This window comes from Colias eurytheme, chromosome 31, assembly GCF_061535395.1.
Source record: "Colias eurytheme isolate Ceu_HAF_F1 chromosome 31, ilColEury1 Martin Lab GWU primary, whole genome shotgun sequence".
NCBI classification, from domain to species: Eukaryota; Metazoa; Arthropoda; class Insecta; order Lepidoptera; family Pieridae; genus Colias; species Colias eurytheme.
The window spans coordinates 1,524,717-1,545,319 of NC_143010.1; the positions used below are offsets into that span (position 1 = coordinate 1,524,717).

The 20,603-nt window shown below is 33.6% G+C and overlaps 1 protein-coding gene across 1 annotated transcript; it reads right to left on the reverse strand.

The window, feature by feature from the left end:
* Window positions 1-1,725: 1,725 nt before the first annotated feature.
* Window positions 1,726-16,008, reverse strand: LOC149895371 (uncharacterized). Its single transcript, XM_090118861.1, has 12 exons — window positions 15,787-16,008; window positions 15,153-15,305; window positions 14,626-14,769; window positions 13,760-13,891; window positions 11,687-11,818; window positions 10,767-10,814; window positions 10,410-10,498; window positions 9,243-9,395; window positions 6,826-6,956; window positions 5,218-5,298; window positions 4,788-4,930; window positions 1,726-4,203 (listed from the first exon to the last, which is right to left on the reverse strand). The coding sequence occupies exons 1-12, from the start codon at window positions 15,997-15,999 to the stop codon at window positions 2,221-2,223; spliced, it is 3,402 nt and encodes a 1,133-aa protein (XP_089974987.1). The 5' UTR covers window positions 16,000-16,008; the 3' UTR covers window positions 1,726-2,220.
* Window positions 16,009-20,603: the final 4,595 nt, after the last annotated feature.

A 20,603-nucleotide genomic window follows, 5' to 3' on the forward strand; every position in this document is an offset into this window, starting at 1 on the left:
TATATCATACTAGGTGTCAGCCCGCGGCCAGATGTGTGATATCATTTCCTGCGTCGTCCCACTTCGCCACCTCGGTGGCGAACGTCATACTACACACACCATACTTTCTGTACCAAACTACACAACTAAATTATCCATAAATGAAAGTTAAGACCAGCCCCCCTAGACAAGTGGCTTTCTATTAGCGTAAAGTTCAATAGAATAGATTATGACCTTTTTTCTTCTAGTGGGTAAAATCTTGCATAGATACCACAGCCTCCGGGATAGGAGCCGCACTTATTCACCTACTTATTTATAAATAAAATAAAACTACACTAAAACATCGTCAATATATGCAACTACATGCTACAGTAACTGGTAAAATCCATCATTTCGAGCAATAGTATGAATTATATTATAAGAAACTCATACCTACTTTCATTAAATTTCAAAATAACATCCAATAATAATACATAAATAATAAAATTGTCATGCCGTGGTGAATATTCAAACTCCGACTGAACCGATTATTATGAAATTTTGTGTGCATAACGGATAGGTCTGAGATTTCTGAGAATCGGTCGAAAAAGAGGCAACTGAAGTAAATTTTGGCTAATAAATTACTAGCAGAACAACGTTTGCCGGGTGTTTAAGAGGAGGCTCCCTAACATAATTTCTGGCACTGAGAGTCCGGTTAGACCGCTACCGTGCTAGACTCTAACACAGCCGTAATAAAGTTGAATATCGCATGCGCTATTTGATTGCGTTCGAGCTCGAAACTAAATCTCGTGAGGCTCAATTATTCTTATTTCGTTTATAACTAAAGTAATAATTGATCTTCAGAAAAAATATCTTGGGATTGGATAGTAAACTATATTTTCTTACTGTTAACATTTATTTTAGACATAAAGTCCAAGTAAATCTTTAAAAAAATTTAATAATCCAAAAGGCATAATTTTTGAATAAAAAATGAATCGAGCGAAAATGTTACAATTATGTGGTAACTGTCTTGTACATGGAAAGAAAAAGACCCAATAAATCATAAACACTAAAGTTCCATTTTTATTGTACCTATGTGTGACTGTTTCAGAATATTAATGCAAATTCACATAAAATTTAGGGAGCCTCCTCTTAAACATAAAATGTTAGTATTTGCTGACGAATTAAAACAACACTAATATTATGTTTGTTTTCAAATGGATCTGCCTTAGGTATCTGAGTTCTAAAAAACAAATAAAACAACTTCTTATAAAAAAACATTTTATTTCACCGAAGTACATATTTACATCTTATAGATAAGTACCTACTTAGCATATCTTAAGTCTTAACATACATAACTAAATAAAAATCAACCTTAATTTATGTAATCCTAAAGGCATCAAATAATTTTGCGAAGAAAAAACTTTCCCTGCAAGGTTTCCCTGTACTACTAACTTTCTAACGTATAGAAAGAGATAGCATATATGTAATTTCTTATGTGCGAGCGAAATAGTTATATTTCACTTTGATCTGCAAAATTATTTGATACGGTTTTTATATAAAAGTGTATGAAACATAATTTCATAATATTATGTATTCTTATATCAAAATTATATAATATCTTAGTATCTATTTTCTTCATTAATTTATTTTATTTGAGGTTAGTGACATAATTATAATATTTTATTTTATTTCTAATGGGGTTTGGGGAAAATAAATGTAATGACATTTCTATACAAGCAAGTAGGTTTTTTTATATTTTTGTATTTATTTAAACTTAGGATAGGTATATTATTTGCGATTATCATATAAAAAAGTAATAGTTTGAATTTAGGTTAAAAATTTGCAATATTTTCAAAAAGATGCACTTTATTCTTTTAAATTTGCTAAAACTGCGTTTCTATTTCTTCAAACAAACAAATATTGTTTCATCTTTTCTTTCCTTTAAAAAAGATGCAATTTCTCTTCTATTTCTAAAAATTCAAAATCTTTCTATTATTTCAAATTAAAACAAAATCTCTTTTTCCTCCAAATGCAATATACCACATATATATGTAATATGTATATCTAACTAAGGGCCGATTTTTCAATGCTTGGTTAAAACTTATCCGTCCAATAAAGTATTACACGATAATATTAAAATGTCACGTAAACTGTCAAATACGGGCAATTAGAATACGTTTTTAAAATGGTAGTTTTATACATTATTCGACGAATAAGTTTTAACCAAGGATTGAAAAATCAGCCCTAATAACTATACATCTATTCATCCAATGTAAATTCTCCATCTGATATACTATCCAAATCATTCTGTCCTTTCGTCAACAAATCATCAAGAGTTATTTTGTCATTTTTCTCATTATCTTGATTTAACTGATCGTTTAAATCGTTATTTTCATTTAACGGATTGTTTAAATCGTTATTTTGGTTTAACTGACCGTTTGAATAGTTATTTTGATTTAATTGTTCGTTTATATCGTCCATAAGCTTATTATCATCCATGTCAGTATCGCTGACATCTTCTAAGTCATCCATATTGAAATTGTCACTGTCAACATCACCATTTTTGTCAAATTCGTGAATATTTTCAGTATTTCGACTAATTTCTTGCGTGTTATTCAATGCGTCAATTTTGTCGGAATTTGCGGTACTTTCTGTATTGTTTGTCTCAACGTGGTCAATTTTGTCGAAATTACCGTCTGTTGACGCAATTTTATTTGTTTCTGCTGTTTGATTTGTATTTGCACTAATATTTTCTGTATTATTTATGTTCATTTTATCAATATTTGTATCACCGATCGCGTTTTCACTAATATCTTCTGTTTTTGTGTCTTCTTGACTTAAATTGTCTGCACTGTTTATATTATCACTGTTATTTTTCGAATCATTTGATATTTCACTGTTATTTTCTACCACATTTTCTTTAACACTCGTATTTTCTTCATAATTACAAGTATTATTTAAATTTTCCGCACCATCACTACACTCTTTAACCGTATTACTCATTGCAGCGCATTTGACGTCATTAACAGGTTCTAAAACCGACTTATCACTTATATTAGCTCCACTATTGCTTTTACTACCTTCTAAATTGGTGTTTTCACTACAATTTTCAACATAACTTACACTAAGTGCTTCTACGCTATTCACGATATCATTTATACTGGTAGAATCTATGCTTTTTGCAGTTTTGGATGAATCTTTAGTTACTATTATATTTTTACTCGTATTTTCCGCATTTTCTGTACTTAATAATTCATCTTTTCTACTTTCTTCTTTAATAATATCAGATTCTTTTAAATTTTCATCAATACTTGTTATTGCTGTATCACCATTGTTGATATCATTTTCAATTTCTTTATTTTTAGATACAGAATCATTTATTTGTGCATTTTTATCTTCAGTATCTAATCTTAAATTAGAATCTTCACTATTATGATTTCTTTCTTCACTTTGATTTTCAACTTGATTTAAATTTACTGATGTATCATTTTCTCCATTTAAGTCTGTATTTGAAGATTCATTTTGTGTTTTATCTTTTGATTCATTAGTTACATTTTCATCTGAATCTGTTAAATTATCATTTTTTACTTTTTCTTCTAAATTTAATGTTGTATCTGTATCTAGTAAAGTTTTTAGTTCATCTCCTTTTAAATTTTGTAAAATTGACGTTTCTGCTATACTATCTATGCTATTTGTTGAAGTGTCATCATTAATATCTTTATTAAAACTTAAGCTACTTTTAAAATTACTTGTGTTACTTTGTACTGTATCAAATTCATCGTTAAAACTCGTTCTATCGCTATCATAGTCCGTCTCTTTCTGACTGAAGACGTTAAGTATTTTAATACTAACGCTGTCTCTTTCACTCTTATCGTCCCCCAAATTGTGTATAATACTATCGATATCTAGTCGAAAATCACTATCAACTTCACTAGCGTTTAATATTGAATCGAACGCGTTCTCCATTTTGACTTTCCGCTTTTTCTTCGGCACTTTTCCCAGGCATTTCTCGGAGAATATTGTTTTTAGCGCTATAGATGATAGACTGTCAACTTTTCGTCGTTTTTCCATATGAATGTCTGATTCGTCTGTGCCTGAATCAGAATCCCAATGTACATAATCTTCTAGTTCAAACGAGTTGGTAATATCGTCTCGAATGACGACCATTTTGTCCTCACTTAGTAGAGAAGTGCGTTGTTTATTTTGGTACGGATATACGCAGTTTTTGTCGAGACCGTATGGCTGAAAATAAAGAAATAATTATTAGTTTATCTGTAAAATTATTAAAGAATATTGTTTATACAGGTATTAAATGATTTTTGGTATAGGAAAACTTTAAAAATCGTTTTGGGTTCATCAGTTTTTGCTTTTACATTAGGAGATATTATTTGCTATATTAGGAAAATACGATATAACAATAAGAATTTTGATTAAATGAATTGAAAAGCTTTGTATGCTATTAATTTTTTATCAATGTGGAAATTCTTGAGTTATCTTTTAAAGTACTAGAGGTCCGCCCCGGCTTCGCCCGTGGTACATATTTATGTTTTCTCTACATAAGAACCATCCTCGTACTTCAAGGAATATAATAAAAAAAGAATTATCGAAATCGGTCCACCCGTTCACACGTGATGCCGTGACAACGCGAAACGGGTTTCATTTTTATATTTATATAGATAAGTAAGAAAGAAACACCTAAAAAAATATATTTTGCTACCCTACTTTTAACTATCTAAAAAATCTTCAATACTATACTTTATTCCCTTAAATACTTTAAAAAAATCTTAAAAGCCAACTTTTAAATGTTTCCATACTACAATACTCACACAAACAACACGCGACACGTCAAAGTGTCCATCATCCCGCTCGACAAGTATCGGATCGCATCGAACCGTGCGAACGTGCAACGGTTTCAAACGTTTCTTTACTGATGGCTGTATCACTATTGATGATAAAGTTGTTGATTTGCCTGTAAATATAATTTAATAGTTTATTCACTTCCTAGTACACGCGTAAATAAGATTTTCCTTTTAAAACTGATATTCCAGAGGGAATATCAGTATAAAGAGCAGGGTTAAGAATATATTTATACTTTTCGATTTCCGGGATAAAACTTATCCTAAGTGTTAATCCAAGTTACCCCTCTATATGTGTGCTTAATTTCATTGTAATCGGTTCAGTAGTGTATGCGTGAAAACCAGACATACATACATACAAACCTTTCCTCTTTAGATTAATATTAAACTTAAAACTTACGTTTATTACACCTAGGCATGTGTCCGTGCATACTCGCTATGCTGTTAAATGGTCTCTTACAGTACTTGCATTCCAAAGTCGCTGTAAATATAAAGAATTATTATTAACAAGCGGTCCGTCCCGGCTTCGCCCGTGATACATTACATTTTCTCTCCATAAGAACCACTCTTGTACTTCATGGAAGATTATAAAAACAAGAATTAACGAAATCCGTTCAGCCGTTCTCCAGTTATGCGCTTACCAACACATTTTGCGATATAACTTATACATTACTAGCTTTCCGCCCGCGGCTTCGCCCGCTTTGTCTAAAACATAATAAATTATATACTAAAACCTTCCTCTTGAATCACTCTATCTATTAAAAAAACCGCATCAAAATCCGTTGTGTAGTTTTAAAGATTTAAGCATACAAAGGGACATAGGGACAGAGAAAGCGACTTTGTTTTATACTATGTAGTGATGATAGAATTAATTTTTTAACAAAAAACTAAACCGCCTTAAAATTTGTTAAATTACTAGACAACATTAAAACGGGGACAAAGCTTTCAAATAAAAAAGAAACATCAAAATCGGTTCAGCCTGTCGAAAGTATTGAGGTGTGAGGAATCCCAAAAAAAATACAGTCGAATTGATTTTTTTTCTTGAAATCAGATGAAAATATACTAGATGGGCCGCGATGTTTCACACGCAGTCGAACTTGTGCGCAAAAGCAAGTTTTGACGTGACAACGTCTTATAAGTCGATAGAGCCGGCTGCACGCACGAAAAAACATGACTCATGCGGCGTTACCTCGCTCTGAGGCGTTCCATGTAAGGCTTGAAGTGCGAGCGAGAGCGCGGAACGAGCGACAAAGAAGCACAATCGGACGTTGTCACGTTCAACTATCGTCAGTAAACCGACTTTACAGACAACTAATTTTTTTAGATAGTTAGTGTTATTGAACGCGCTAATCTCAGGAACTACTGGTAAGTTACATATTATGTAAAATTGAAATGTAATATTGACATGATTTTAAAAGAGCAACTATGGATTTTCTTGCTGGTCCTTCTCCATAGATACTGCTTTCCGAATCGGTGGTAAATGTTAAAAATATGAAATGTCGATTCAAAAGTGCTTCTAAAAGAAGACTAATTGAATACCGGTTGGCTTGGTTGGCAGTGGCCCTGCCTTCCAAGCCAGAGGTCGTGGGTTCGATTCCCACTCGGGGCAAATATTTGTGTGATGAACATAGATGTTTGCTCTGTGTCTGGGTGTTGATTATCTATATAAGTATTTATTTAAAATTATATATGTATGTTTATCAGCCATCTGGTTCCCATAACACAAGCGAAAGCTTAGTGTGAAAATTGTCCTGAAATATTTTTATTTTATATTTAATTAATAAATGTGTGAGTTTGGGTAAAACCGCGGAGCACAGCTAGTAACATAATACAACTAGTGGTCCGCCCCGGTTTCGCCCGTGGTACCTACATGTTTAAACTATGCTATCTCTCAAGTTGATCGAACTGCACATGGTGTGCGAATTTTATTATAATCGGTTAAGTGGTTTAGGAGTCCATTGAGGACAAACATTGTGACACGAGATTTATATATATTAAGATAACTTACTCTTTTTAACTTCTGTTTCTTTGACATTACTTGTTCGTTTACTTTCTGTCACACATTTGTGCCGATCTAATTCTTTGCTCGTTGCAAATGTCTTTTTGCACTTGTTGCATTTGTGTATTGTTTTTTCAGGTCTGAAAATAAATTAAATGGTTAAAAATATTTAAAGGATTAAAAATGATTTGATACAATATTGTAAGAAATAACACGCGAGGCCAGGTTAAATATTAGTTTGAAATGTAATAAGAATGTACTGCGATTCTACACAGCTACCTAATTGATGTAGGTAGTTGATAACAAATCGCAGCAAGTCAACGAATATTAGCAAAGTGAGGGTAGTTGGGTCGAACGTAGTATAAACAACGTCCGAGCCCCTAGGCACGATTCGTACGAATGCGCCACGAGTCAAATGAACGCGGCAATTTATAGTATTCGACAGCTAAACATGTTCGGACAGGAAACAGTGACACTATATTGACAACTATTTATGCACAAAAATATAAATCAAAAGTTACGTCTAAGGGCGCTTGTGCACTACAAGGAATTTTACTGTCCGGCATTCCTATTTTTTACGGTACGGTATGGCACGAAATTAATCTAAATGCTAGCTTGTGCACTATACGTAATTTTACTGTCCGACATTTCACTTTTCCCTATTCCGGATGGTTTTTTGTGTCTACGAGTCGCTGTAGATATAATTGTTTTCGAATGCCCACTTGCTTGGATTTTACTCTTTTTACAGCATATGCCAATTGAAAGCAAGCTCGTTTTACTTCCTTTTAGCTGGCAATGTGATTTGAAAAGTCGGTATTGTTATTTTTATATACATTGACCTATAATTATTATCTAAGTAAGTGTTGGTAAGTTAAAGTTCAAGGGGGAATAGCTTTAGCTCCTCGTCACCGATTAAAATAAATAAGTGAAACACGCATTTTAAATCTCTTACGGAACTTTACTTTTTATTATAACGAAGTAATATAATATTTCATCTTCTATATTTTTTACTCGTTTCTTGTAAAATGCAAAAACAATCATATTTTATGATAGCATTATACCGCCAAACTTCCTTGAACTGTACCGCACTGATCCGAGTAAAGACGGACAGGTGCACAAGCCAATTCATCGGTTTTTTCATGCCAAACCGGACCGTAAAAAATCGGAATGCCGGATATTAAAATTCCTTGTAGTGCACAAGCGCCCTAACAATATATTACTGAATAAATAAATATATGTATTTTATATATTGTATCATATTTATATATTGTATCACAACAGTTAAATATGTAATTATTGAAGTGAAATTTAATTTAGCGCGTTGAGAGTAAAATTTCAAGGTCGGTTCATGGCTATACCGTCACGTCATGGAGTAAGGCGACGTTGGTATCTTTGCATATTGTCAAAAAAGTTTCACTTCTGACACGTGTGCTCGGCACACATGCTCTTTTTTTACAAAGACATAAAATTGAAGTTATAAGTGGATTAATAATAAATATATTGTCACTACATATTCTTAATAATAGAGGAGACGACGCATCTGTTTGTCTGTTCAGGATAAGCTCAAAAACTAGTGCACCAAGTTAAATTCCAATTTCACCTCCATATTAAATAAAAATACAGTCAACATGAAAAACCTCATTTTATGAAGCCAGCAACAATATAAAGGTGCGTATAAATTAAGCGCGGCAGCCGCGCGAGCCAATGTTCGACCAGAGTTGACGTTCATTTGCTGCGCGAGCCAATATGTTTTAATATATTTTAAGTTGAACGTAGTTGCCGCGCGCGGCAGGCGATCCATCACGAACATCTCTTCTGTAGGACGCCAAAAGTGTAGTCATTTTCTTTTTCAAGTCAGGAATAGGTATATCCATTTTCTTACTGATTTCTACCCACACATCATACCTCAGCGATTTATTGTGGTATTGGGAGGATTTGCTGTTCCACAAAAATTCATTAGCGCCATACAATTGTATTAGTAAACGGCACTTTTCGTTGTCCATTTTTACGTAGACGCCGCGCGAGCCGAATCACCAAAACTACAAACCGTCCACACGGCGCGCGAGCGAACGCCTGAAGCTCCTTTGATGCGGTCTCAAAAACCGACAGTGAGCGGATCGCCCCGCGGCACGTTCGAGCGCGGCAATGTTCGCGTCGCCGCGCGCGGCGATCCCGTCTACATAGTGCGCGGCCGCCGCGCGCGCCTATGTTCGATGGTTTGCCGCGCTTAGTTTATACGCGGCTTAATAGAATATATAGCGAAAAAAAAAACAGCGATGTGCCGAGCACACGTGTCAGAAGTGAAACTTCATTGCAAAGATACCAAAATCATCGCCTTACTCCATGACGTGACGGTATTGTCATGACGCGACCTTCAAATTTTACTCTCAACGCGCCTAAAGAAATTTTACTTCAAAAATACTTACACTTTATGCGTCCTCATATGATTGTTCAACGACACACCAATGTGATATTTCTTCTTGCAAATCTTACAAGGCACCTTGTTTTCTATGACGTCATCATTGTCATCATCCACTATATCAGGACATGATGTTCTAGTCGCTCTTGTTTCCACTATTCTGAAATAAATAATACAATTTTATACATTTTTAGGGTTCCGCCACACCCCGGACACTCCATACAAAATTATCGTTTTGACAGTCACACTGTAGAGACTGCAAATGTGTGTTAACGCTTTATGGTTGGCACATTTGTGACTAGCGTAAAGAAATTCGCGTTTTTCTGATAAAATACATATCCGTAAACAGCACGATATCTAACCATTTTCTACGAAAAACGATAATCACAAATCCAAAATAATAAAATTACTTTAAGTCAATTTGATTAATGTTGTCAATCTTCGTTGCGTATCGTCCCTGTAGAAAAATGTGGACCATTTTTAGCCTGATCGTGCGGGGTGAGGTAAGTGTTTAATTTTGGCGGGAGGCGGAGAGTGTCCGTTCTGTAGCGTTTAGCGACTATTATGTATTCTGTGGTTCCGTGCCGAAAGGGTAAAATGGGACCCTATTACCAAAGAGAATACAAATACTACGTAAGACCTATTACTGAGATTTGCAGTCTGTCTAAAAGGCTGTATTTCATGAACCATGAAAGTTAGACACTTTAAATTCTATACTAATATTATAAAGCTGAAGAGTTTGTTTGTTTGAACGCGCTAATCTCAAGAACTATTAGTTCGATTTGAAAAATTCTTTCGGTGTTAGACAGCCCATTTTTCGAAGAAAGCTATAGGATATATTTACGTTAAAACCAACAGAAGCGGAGCGGAGTAAAACCGCAGGGCACAGCTAGTTATAAATAAATTGTAAGGCGGAAAAGAGTCTAATCTTTGAAATTAACAATAAAAATTGCATTTGAATGTTACAAAAGCAATCTATATATATATAAGAAAGTCGTGTTAGTTACTCCACTTATAACTCAAGAACGACTGAACCGATTTAGCTGAAAATTGGCAGGGAGGTAGTTTAGAACCAGGAGAAGGACATAGGATACTAAATATGTACCACGTGCGAAGCCGGGGCGGACCACTAGTATAATATAAATTTATTTATTTTATTTATTTATTTACTAACTTGACTTTCTTTGGTTGGAAATCGGATTTCTTCTGAACTTCCTTATCCCTTGTCCTTTTCAATGTATTACTTGATGAACTATCGTCCCTCTAAAACAAAAATTTTAATAACAATTAATTTATTGTTAAAAAAAATATCCATCAACCAAATCACTACATAGTATAAAACAAAGTCGCTTTCTCTGTCCCTTTGTATGCTTAAATCTTTAAAACTACGCAACGGATTTTGATGCGGTTTTTTTTAATAGCTAGAGTAATTCAAGAGGAAGGTTTTAGTATATAATTTATTAGGTTTTAGACAAAGCGGGCGAAGCCGCGGGCGGTAAACTAGTATCACAATAATTAACATGAATCTTACCCTTTTTAATATTGATTTTGGTTCAGGCTCTGTCACTGTTTTGGTTTTCTGTAAAAACACATAATTTTCTTGTTTAAAACATAAATCTTAATATACATAAATCTCGTGTCACAATATTTGTCCTCAATGGACTCCTAAACCACTTAACCGATTATAATAAAATTCGCACACCATGTGCAGTTCGATCCAACTTGAGAGATAGGATGGTTTTAACATGTAGGTACCACGGGCGAAGCCGGGGCGGACCGCTAGTTTAAAATAAAAATTAAATTGATATGGATATTCATATGGTATTTAACAAAAGTACAAAAAAGACCTTGCAACTGTATTTATAACCGTAAAAATTTGTATTAAGTATGTTAATACAGACAATAATCTATCTCTGTACCATCCTACTAATATTATAAATGCGAAAGTTTGTGAGGATGTGTGTGTGTTTGTTACTCTTTCACGCAAATACTATTGAACCGATTACAATGAAATTTAGCACACATATAGAGGGTAACTTGGATTAACACATAGGATAGGTTTTATCCCGGAAATCGCACGGGAACGGGAACTATGCGGGTTTTTCTTTGAAAATGCGGGCGAAGCCGCGGGCGGAAATCTAGTGTTTTATAAAGATCTGATCAGCCGTTTTCGCGTGAAAGATTATCAAACACCAAACATTCCTACAAACATTAGCATTTTATATATTAACTAGCTTCCGCCCACGACTTTGTACGTGCATCCCGTTTTTCCCCGTTCCCGCAAGAATTTCGGGAAATCCTTTCTTAGCGGATGCCTACGTCCTAACATCTACCTGCATGCCAAATTTCAGCCCGATACGTCCAGTGGTTTGGGCTGTGCGTTGATAGATCACTATTTCAGTCACTTTTGAGTTTTATATACATATATAGATAAATATCTCCGGAACTTACCAGAACTTTTTCCTGTATTTTCTCCGGTTTTGTATTACGTCGTGTCATAGCTTCCGCTTTCTTGATTTTATCCAATTTTGAACTATTTAACAATTCCTGCAGTTCTCTGCTTATACCTTTCAACTTTTCTTGCTGTAAACATCAAATAAATTGAATTATATGATTAAGTATATTGAAAATTGTAATAAAAATCTGTTGCGTAGTTTTAAAGATGCATACATAGGGATAGAAGATGGCAGGCAGCATTTATATGCTATGTATTTTATAGATATAAATCTATAATATAAAAATGAATCCAAAATGTGTTGGTAAGCGCATAACTTGAGATTGGCTGAACCGATTTCGTTAATTCTTTTTTTATTATATTCCTTGAAGTACGAGGATGGTTCTTACGTAGAGAAAACGTAAATATGTACCACGGGCGAAGCCGGGGCGGACTGCTAGTAAACTAATATAGTAAAAAAACACACACACTTCACTACATAGTATAAAACAAAGTCGCTTTCCCTGTCCCTATGTCCCTTTGTACGCTTAAATCTTTGAAACTACGCAACGGATTTTGATGCGGTTTTTTTTAATAGATAGAGTGATTCAAGAGGAAGGTTTATATGTATAATAACATCCATTAAATAGTGGAGAAGTACTGTTATTTTTGAGGTTTCTAATGTGATGTCGTAAAAAATTACATTTTTTCCGCTTACATTGCAAACGCAGGCTGAACCTTACGAGTTTTATCTAAATAATGTACTAAGTATTATACACATTGAAAAGGTCTACAGAAAAGTCCGCGATGGTATATGTCTATCTCTTATAGATAACCCACAATAACGTTTTTTTTTTTCATTTACTTTTTACGACAAATAATGGTTAATTTTCGAAGCGATTTAAACCAATACAGCATTAATTCTTAACGAATTAAATACCTTGAATACATTGCTCATTTAATATAGATCTATGTGGCCCTTTACACCGCATGATTTAAGTGAATATTTTCGAAGATATTACAGATTTAAAAATTGCGGGACGTAGCGTTTGCGGCGGTACCGGCCGGCCGCCATTGCACCCGTGCGAAGCCGGGGCGGGTCGCTAGTAAACTGATAAATTATTGACTGACCGGTTGGCTTGGTTGGTACACTGCCTTCAAAGCCAGAGGTTGTGGGTTCGATTCCCACCCGGGGCAAATATTTGTGTGATGAACATAGATGTTTGCTCTGTGTCTGGGTGTTAATCCATACTAATATTATAAATGCAAAAGTAACTCTGTCTGTCTGTCTGTTACTCGATCACGCCTAAACTACTGAACCAATTTGCATGAAATTTGGTATGGAGATATTTTGATACCCGGGAAAGGACATAGGCTACTTTTTATCCCGGGAAAATGACGCAATCCCGGAAATCCCACGGGAACAGGAACTATGCGGGTTTTTCTTTGTCTGCGCGGGCAAAGCAGCGGGCGGAACGCTAGTTAAAAATAAAAATTAAATTGATATGGATATTCATATGGTATTTAACAAAAGTACAAAAAAGACCTTGTAACTGTATTTATAACCGTAAAAAATTGCATAAAGTATGTTAATACAGACAATAATCTATCTCTGTACTGAATTTCATTAAGATCCGATCAGCTGTTTTCGCGTGAAAGACTTACTAAAAATAAACATCCCTACAAACTTTAGCATTTTATATATTAACTAGATTTCCGCCCGCGGCTTCGCCCGCGTTTGCAAAGGAAAACCCGCATAGTTCCCGTTCCCGTGGGATTTCCGGGATAAAAACATCCATACATCCTTACAAACTTTCGCCTTTATAATATATATTAGATATTAGATTAGGTTAGATATTAGATATATTAGACTAACTGCTCCGCGCGGTTTCACCCCCGTGGCTCCACTCCAGTTTGTTGTAGTGTGATGATATATAGCCTATAACCTTCCTCGATAAGTGGGCTATCTAACACTGAAACTTAGAATTTTTCAAATCGGACCAGTAGTTCCCGAGATTAGCGCGTTCAAACAAACAAACAAACTCTTCAGCTTTATAATATTAGTATAGATAAATATCTCCGGAACTTACCCGAACTTTTTCCTGTATTTTCTCCGGTTTTGTATTACGTCGTGTCATAGCTTCCGCTTTCTTGATCTTATCCGATTTCGAGCTAATTAACAATTCACGAACTTCTTTGCTGAGACCTTTCGGCTTTTCTTGCTGTAAACATCAACAAAATTGAATTATACGATGATATTTAAAATAGGAATAAAAAATGTGTGCGTGTACTAGTGTACACACGTAAGAAGTGAAACTTCTTTATGACCTTATTTTTCAAAAAATAATTTACTATGTATATGCAACTTTACAAAAATACGTCGAATCACGCGTGGTAGGGATAAGAAAAAGATGGCGCGTAACGGAAAAATGTCACGCGTAACGAAAAAATGTTACACAACATTTTTTTCCAACCCCGATAAAGATGTTTCACTTAAAAAATCCGTTGCATAGTTTTAAAGATCTAAGCATACATACAAGATGGCAGGCAGTATTTATATTATACTATGTATTTAACAGATATACAAAAACTAATATAGTTAAAAAAACACACTACAACTCATAAAATTATTGTAGTCACAAATCCTTGATAAGTGCACAAAGTTTGAATTAATCTGTCCTTATAAAGTGGGTCAAAATCGAGTGTAAAGGAGTCGGTTACATACAAACATACAGATGAAGCTACTAAAACATGACTACATAGTATAAAACAAAGTCGCTTTCTGTGTCCCTATGTCCCTATGTATGCTTAAATCTTTAAAACTACGCAACGGATTTTGATGCGGTTTTTTTTTAATAGATAGAGTGATTCAAGAGGAAGGTTTTAGTATATAATTTATTAGGTTTTAGACAAAGCGGGCGAAGCCGCGGGCGGTAAGCTAGTACAATAATATTACCTTCACTGGAACGACAGGCTCCTTTTTAACTTTAAAATCTTTTCCTTTGATAACTTTTCCCTTTTTCTTTGTATTTGATGTGTTTGTTTCCTTTTTTACATAAACAGGTTCTGTTATGCCGAGAATGCAATCGCCTGCATCTGGCTGAAAGTAAAAAAATCACTTAATTTAATTATATACACTTATTTTATAAGTTTTCATGACTATATGCTAGTCTCAGGAAATGGTTGAATTGAAAATCTATACTAATATTATAAAGCTGAAGAGTTTGATTGTTTGAATGCGCTAATCTCGGGAACTACTGGTCCGATTTGAAAAATTCTTTCGGTATTAGATAGCCCATTTATTGAGGAAGGCTGTAGGCTATATATCATCACGCTAAGACCAATAGAACCAGAGCACAGCGGGTGAAACTGCGTGGAACAGCTAGTTAGTAATAAATAGCATTATTCTAATTTCTTCTTATAAATGTGTAGATTTTTGTAGTGGAGGGAGATATTTTATATTATTTCACAAGTACAACTTACCGCATCTCTAACCAGTGCTTGCGGAGGCAGCCCCAGCCGTAACCTTGTTCGTTTGTTTGTCCGTCTGCACATCTCTAGGAAATCATAGAAGTCTGAAATCTTATCGACGCACAACTCACAAATCAGGGGAGGCATTTTATCATCTTGAGATACCTGGAATATTAAATGAATAGAATAGGATTATGAGTAATATACACAATTTCTTAATTTTCGAAATGTTAAAAGAATTTTTAAAGTCCTAGAGGAGGTTGAAGAATGTATTTAAAAGCAAGTAACAATTGTGTTGTGTTTACAAGTGTTGTGTTTCTAAAGTGATAACAAAGTAATATTTTTGTATGATATCTAATGCATGAATATAGACCTCTTTTCTGACCTCATTCAAGTTTTATGATAATAACCTACTTTAAAAAAAAATAGTTTTTGTTTCTTAAACAGGTTCAATAGCATACAATAAATAAGGAAATAGATCTCATAAGTGAAAAATATTCTTTTTATATTCGTTTCTCATAAGAAATTTAAGGTAATCGAATAGAATTGACGGATAAACATTAATGTTTTTACGAACTCAAAACATTGCAAAAGCACGTAGAATTAAGTAAATATTACATGAAACAAGTATTGTAACATTTGTTACCTCAATTTGAACGCATTCCCGTATTTTGTCTTTTAACTCCACGTCGTCTGTAGTTATATTCACTACATTTTGTATAATTGGCATTTTATACCCCGCTCCACCACCGCACAGCCGACATGATCGATATATTTCATAAATCGCTTCTTTCTCAGCACTAGTTTTCACAAAACAATCCATTTTCTCATTTAAACACTTATTTTTACGATTATTCATTGTTGGAAAACAACATTTTGGTTTCTCGCTTCCAACTTTGACAAGTAGACATGACAGCTAAATTGCCGCTTTCTCTTAATATCAATGTGTCAAAAAAATGTTGCCATACGATTAAATGACCTGCCAAGAAAAAAGTCCCGTGGACGCGGCTGTCTGCGCCTTAACTAATGATGCCAGTTTCAATTAATTCAAATTTCCCCAGAGTTGGGGAAATAGATGTAAAAAGGGTTATGTAAAAAATCCTCTGCATTGTTCGTATTTGTGTTTCATTAGGCCCATATTTATTAAGGTTTGTGTAGCACAGTGGCAAGGAGGCAACTCGTTACATTTGTATACTATAGTTTCAGAACCAATTTACCATTTGAAAAAACTACCTAAGAATTTAAAATATGTATTCTTTGGTATAATTTTCGTTCCGAAACAACTGTCTTCGGTCTTCTTATTAATAACTCGAAGCAAACACATAGAATAAAGTTAGTATACGTATATTCAATTTTGCAAACTGTTAACAGCTAATCAAAACGTAATTATGAAGGCCTTGTTTTAATTTACCAGTCACTGTTAAACAATTAGTTACACTGAGATTAATTCACACCTTCATTGTTTGCTCGTCAAAATGTTTTTATTGGCATTTCTTTGTAAGTTTTTTTTATTAATAATTAATCATAGTTTGAATAATAATGTTTATGTAATGTATATGTAGGTATAGAACGCTTTCGCATTTCGATTTTCCTAGCTATAATATTCAATAGATATTATTAAAATAAAACAAGATTGATGTAGATTCGAGGAAAAACCATGCAACTATGCTTTTAAAATTTATTGTGAGCATCCTAAATGTATATTGTTCTCTTCTACACTAGGACTTAACTTGCATTTAAAACAAAAAAAATAGTATAGTTTGGCTTGTTGATTTTTCTCTCAACTACGACATGTCGAGATTTAACTATGATATCCTAACTAAGATATTTTAAATATTTTCAGGCATTCTATCAACAACATTAGCAAGGCACACAGGTAATTCGTATTACGGATATGGCTTGAGAAGCGAAGACGATATGAAGTATCTCTATAATAATAATTTTAGCGAAGATGAATTAATTGCTATAAATAATTATAAAAGTGGCAATGCACCACATTTCAAAGCCACAGATAATATATTCGATGAAAGTTTGTTTGACAATCGACGAATGTTTGGCTGGGTGTCGAAATTATTAAGAAAAAACAAAAATAAGACATCCACACAGCAACCAAGATATGAGGACTTGATAAACGACAAATTATTTTATTTGAATTTAAGTAGAAACTTATCGGACAATCTGACGAAACTTACTAATGTTCTGGATCATTTTACGAAATCTATTAAAGAGAAACCTTTGATAAGAGTTTCTAGGTCTTTAAACGATGCTCAAAATGAAACAGTTATAAATGAAAATACAGATACAACAAATAGTACAGATAAAGCAAACGAAACAGACACAGATTACAACACTTCAGAGAGTTCTAATAGGACAGAAATCGTAGAAGACACAGATAAAGCAGAAGAACCAAATGAACCTATTGATGGAAGAAGATCATTTAAATCAGTTGAATTAGAACACAAATTACTTTCAGCTATCAATGACACTTTAAATGTAATACAGTACAAAATTCAAACAGTCTCGAACATTCAAGAACTATTTTCTGACAGGCTTATGTATAAAGTTGGTTACATAGCTGGTTCTCTAACTGCTATCAAAGGTCTTATAGATGAAATACAATTGAATGTTGTTAAAAATGAAACACAGTTAGATGATAAGTACATTTTAAATATGTATGATACTGTTAATAGAATTAAAGAAAGTACGGGACGTCTTTTGGAGTTACTAAATGTATATGTCGATAAAGCGACTAGTGAACTTATTGCAAATAAATAAAATATGAATTCATTCTTTTATTTTTTATATAAATTTATTAATTATTTATTAATTATAATTAAAGACAAAAAAAAAACAAGAGGAGTGTGAACAGGTATATTCTAGGGAAGCACGCTCCATCTAAGGCTACATAACAGCTTATGCTTAATTAAATAAACGTAAAAATCTTGAAATTGTTCATTAAATTGTTATCGTCAATGCTCACAAAAATCGTTGTTGTTCGTTATCGTATTTTAAGTAGCCACTCATAATCTTACGAAAGCATAGGTATTTGTAGTTTTCCAAGGAAATCGATAAAATTGAGGTATATAAATAAAAGTCAAGAAATAGTATAAATATTTTATTACATCAGTCTAGCAATCTTATAACTAATTTTGACCATAGGCTAAAATTAATGTTTTCAATACGAAATTATTTTGTTTACACGATAAATGTTGCAAGATGCATTTTTTAATTGGCAACATAATGAATAAAATATAACGGCAATATAGTTATACAGAAAAAAAGAAATAAAAAATATTCTATGTCAGTTCGTCTTTATCGATCAAATTTGAAGTACCTATAGTAGAGCCATTTTAATAGGCAACATTTGACAGTTCAACAAAATTCAACACCGTAACCTAGTAACGACGACATAGAATAACATGATATTTCGTTTTGTTAGAACTGCACATTTGCTTAACTTTTTTCAATTACGATTACATATTTATAATAATAATGACCGATATAAGTAATTTTAAGATTTAATTTTACTGAAAAACCATTCTAAACATAATAAACAATTTCTGATTTAAAGAACTGACGTCGCTACAATTTTGTGTCAATATACTTTTTTTCTTTTTAAATACCAGAGACGTTACTCTAAAAATCGAAATCTGACATCTAGAATCGAATACATTGATTACTTGTGAATAAAAATCATCATAAATTAATAAATGTGTTTCAAGTTCGATTGACAAATGTTTCAAGTCCGCATCGATTAATTCACTTTATTCACTTTTTCATCGATGTTTTTAAGCAGGTTACCTCTCTTCGAAGATAAAATTGATAGACGTCAAATGTTGCCTATTAATCCGTCAGTCCTCGGATCACAGACACAATAGAAAATCTATTGTGTCTCGGCCCGATCGGGCCGCTCGGTGGTCAATGGGTTAAATTGGCTCGACAATAATCTTACAAAACGGGTAAATTAATTTTGATGAATATTTTCACTTAAAACAATTGAATGATTTTATACCATTATGTGGCATTATAACAAAAATGAGACACCTAATACCTGTCGCAAGGAACCGCTAGTACTCCAATCCATACTAATATTATAAATGCGAAAGTAACTCTGTCTGTCTGTCTGTTACTCAATCACGCCTAAACTACTGAACCAATTTGCATGAAATTTGGTATGGGCATATTTTGATACCCGAGAAAGGACATAGGCTACCTTTTATTGCGAAATATGTACCACGGGCGAAGCCGGGGCGGACCTCTAGTATAAAATAATAAAAAAAACGTGTGGCACTCGGGGACTACCGCGGTAAAGCTATTGCATGCTATGCCTTCAAGCCACACCTCCGCACCCGTCCCCGTGGAGAGCGTGAGGTTTTTTCGTTACGGAATTTCTCGATTCGGTCCCCGCGCTCAAGGCCCGCGATAGAAGCTATGCAATGGCTTAAAAATAAAATATTAAGCTTACCTAAGTATTACCTATTGCTATTAAACCCACTCCCTTGAACTTCAAACTAAAACATAGTAAATGCATAAGTAACTTAACATAAACTTATATTAAAGCCCATGGTCAATGTATCACTTTGTAAAAATATGTACATTTTATGTGTACTTGAGTTTATTATTAATCTTAATAATTCTTAAACTACATACTGGGATTGAATTACGAACTAAGTACATTAAATATAAATTCTGAGATGAGTCCTACATTTTTAAAATATTTTTCTATCAAAAATATTTCTGTTACCTATAAAATAGCCTCTGCCATGCATAATATATTTCTCTCTTTCTAACAAGTAACGAATAGATATATAAGAGAGAGATAACTACAATTAGCACTGTTCTGTTTTTAAACATAACACTGCTATTTTCTATTTCATTGTAAACTATGTATTTATAATAAAAAAATACTGGCATAATGCGCTTTACAAAGTAGAATACGATCAAAACGTCAAGTTTAATAACTTAATAAGACAGCTTCTAAAGCATTTCATACAAAAATGCACTTAATTTGTAACAATATAAGGATGCTTTTCCACCAATAATGTACGAGGATGTGTAGCGAGGAATGTGTTTGTAAATAGATATGATATATAAAAAGGCTTAGATACGTTACCCGCTCTCTATTTTGGCAAGAAAAAACTCAGCTAAGTGCCCGAGTTTCACTTAGTCACGCACCATTCAGCGTCGTGGCTGGACGTTCTTTTAATTAAATTTTATTAATATTCATCTCTTTCTAATAACAGATAAGGCGTATGTTGATTGTTGACATCCATGTTGTTTCCCTTTCTCGGAGCGATCGGACGGAGTATAGGGCCATATAGTGCGTTAGTAAGTAGGTATGTATTAATTACGCTGTTTTTAGTGCAATGATGTTGGCGTATGCCGCGTCTATAACTAGTATAATAGAGTCATTGGTAAATAGCCAATAGTATCGCTTCAAACGTTAAACGCTTCAAATTTCAA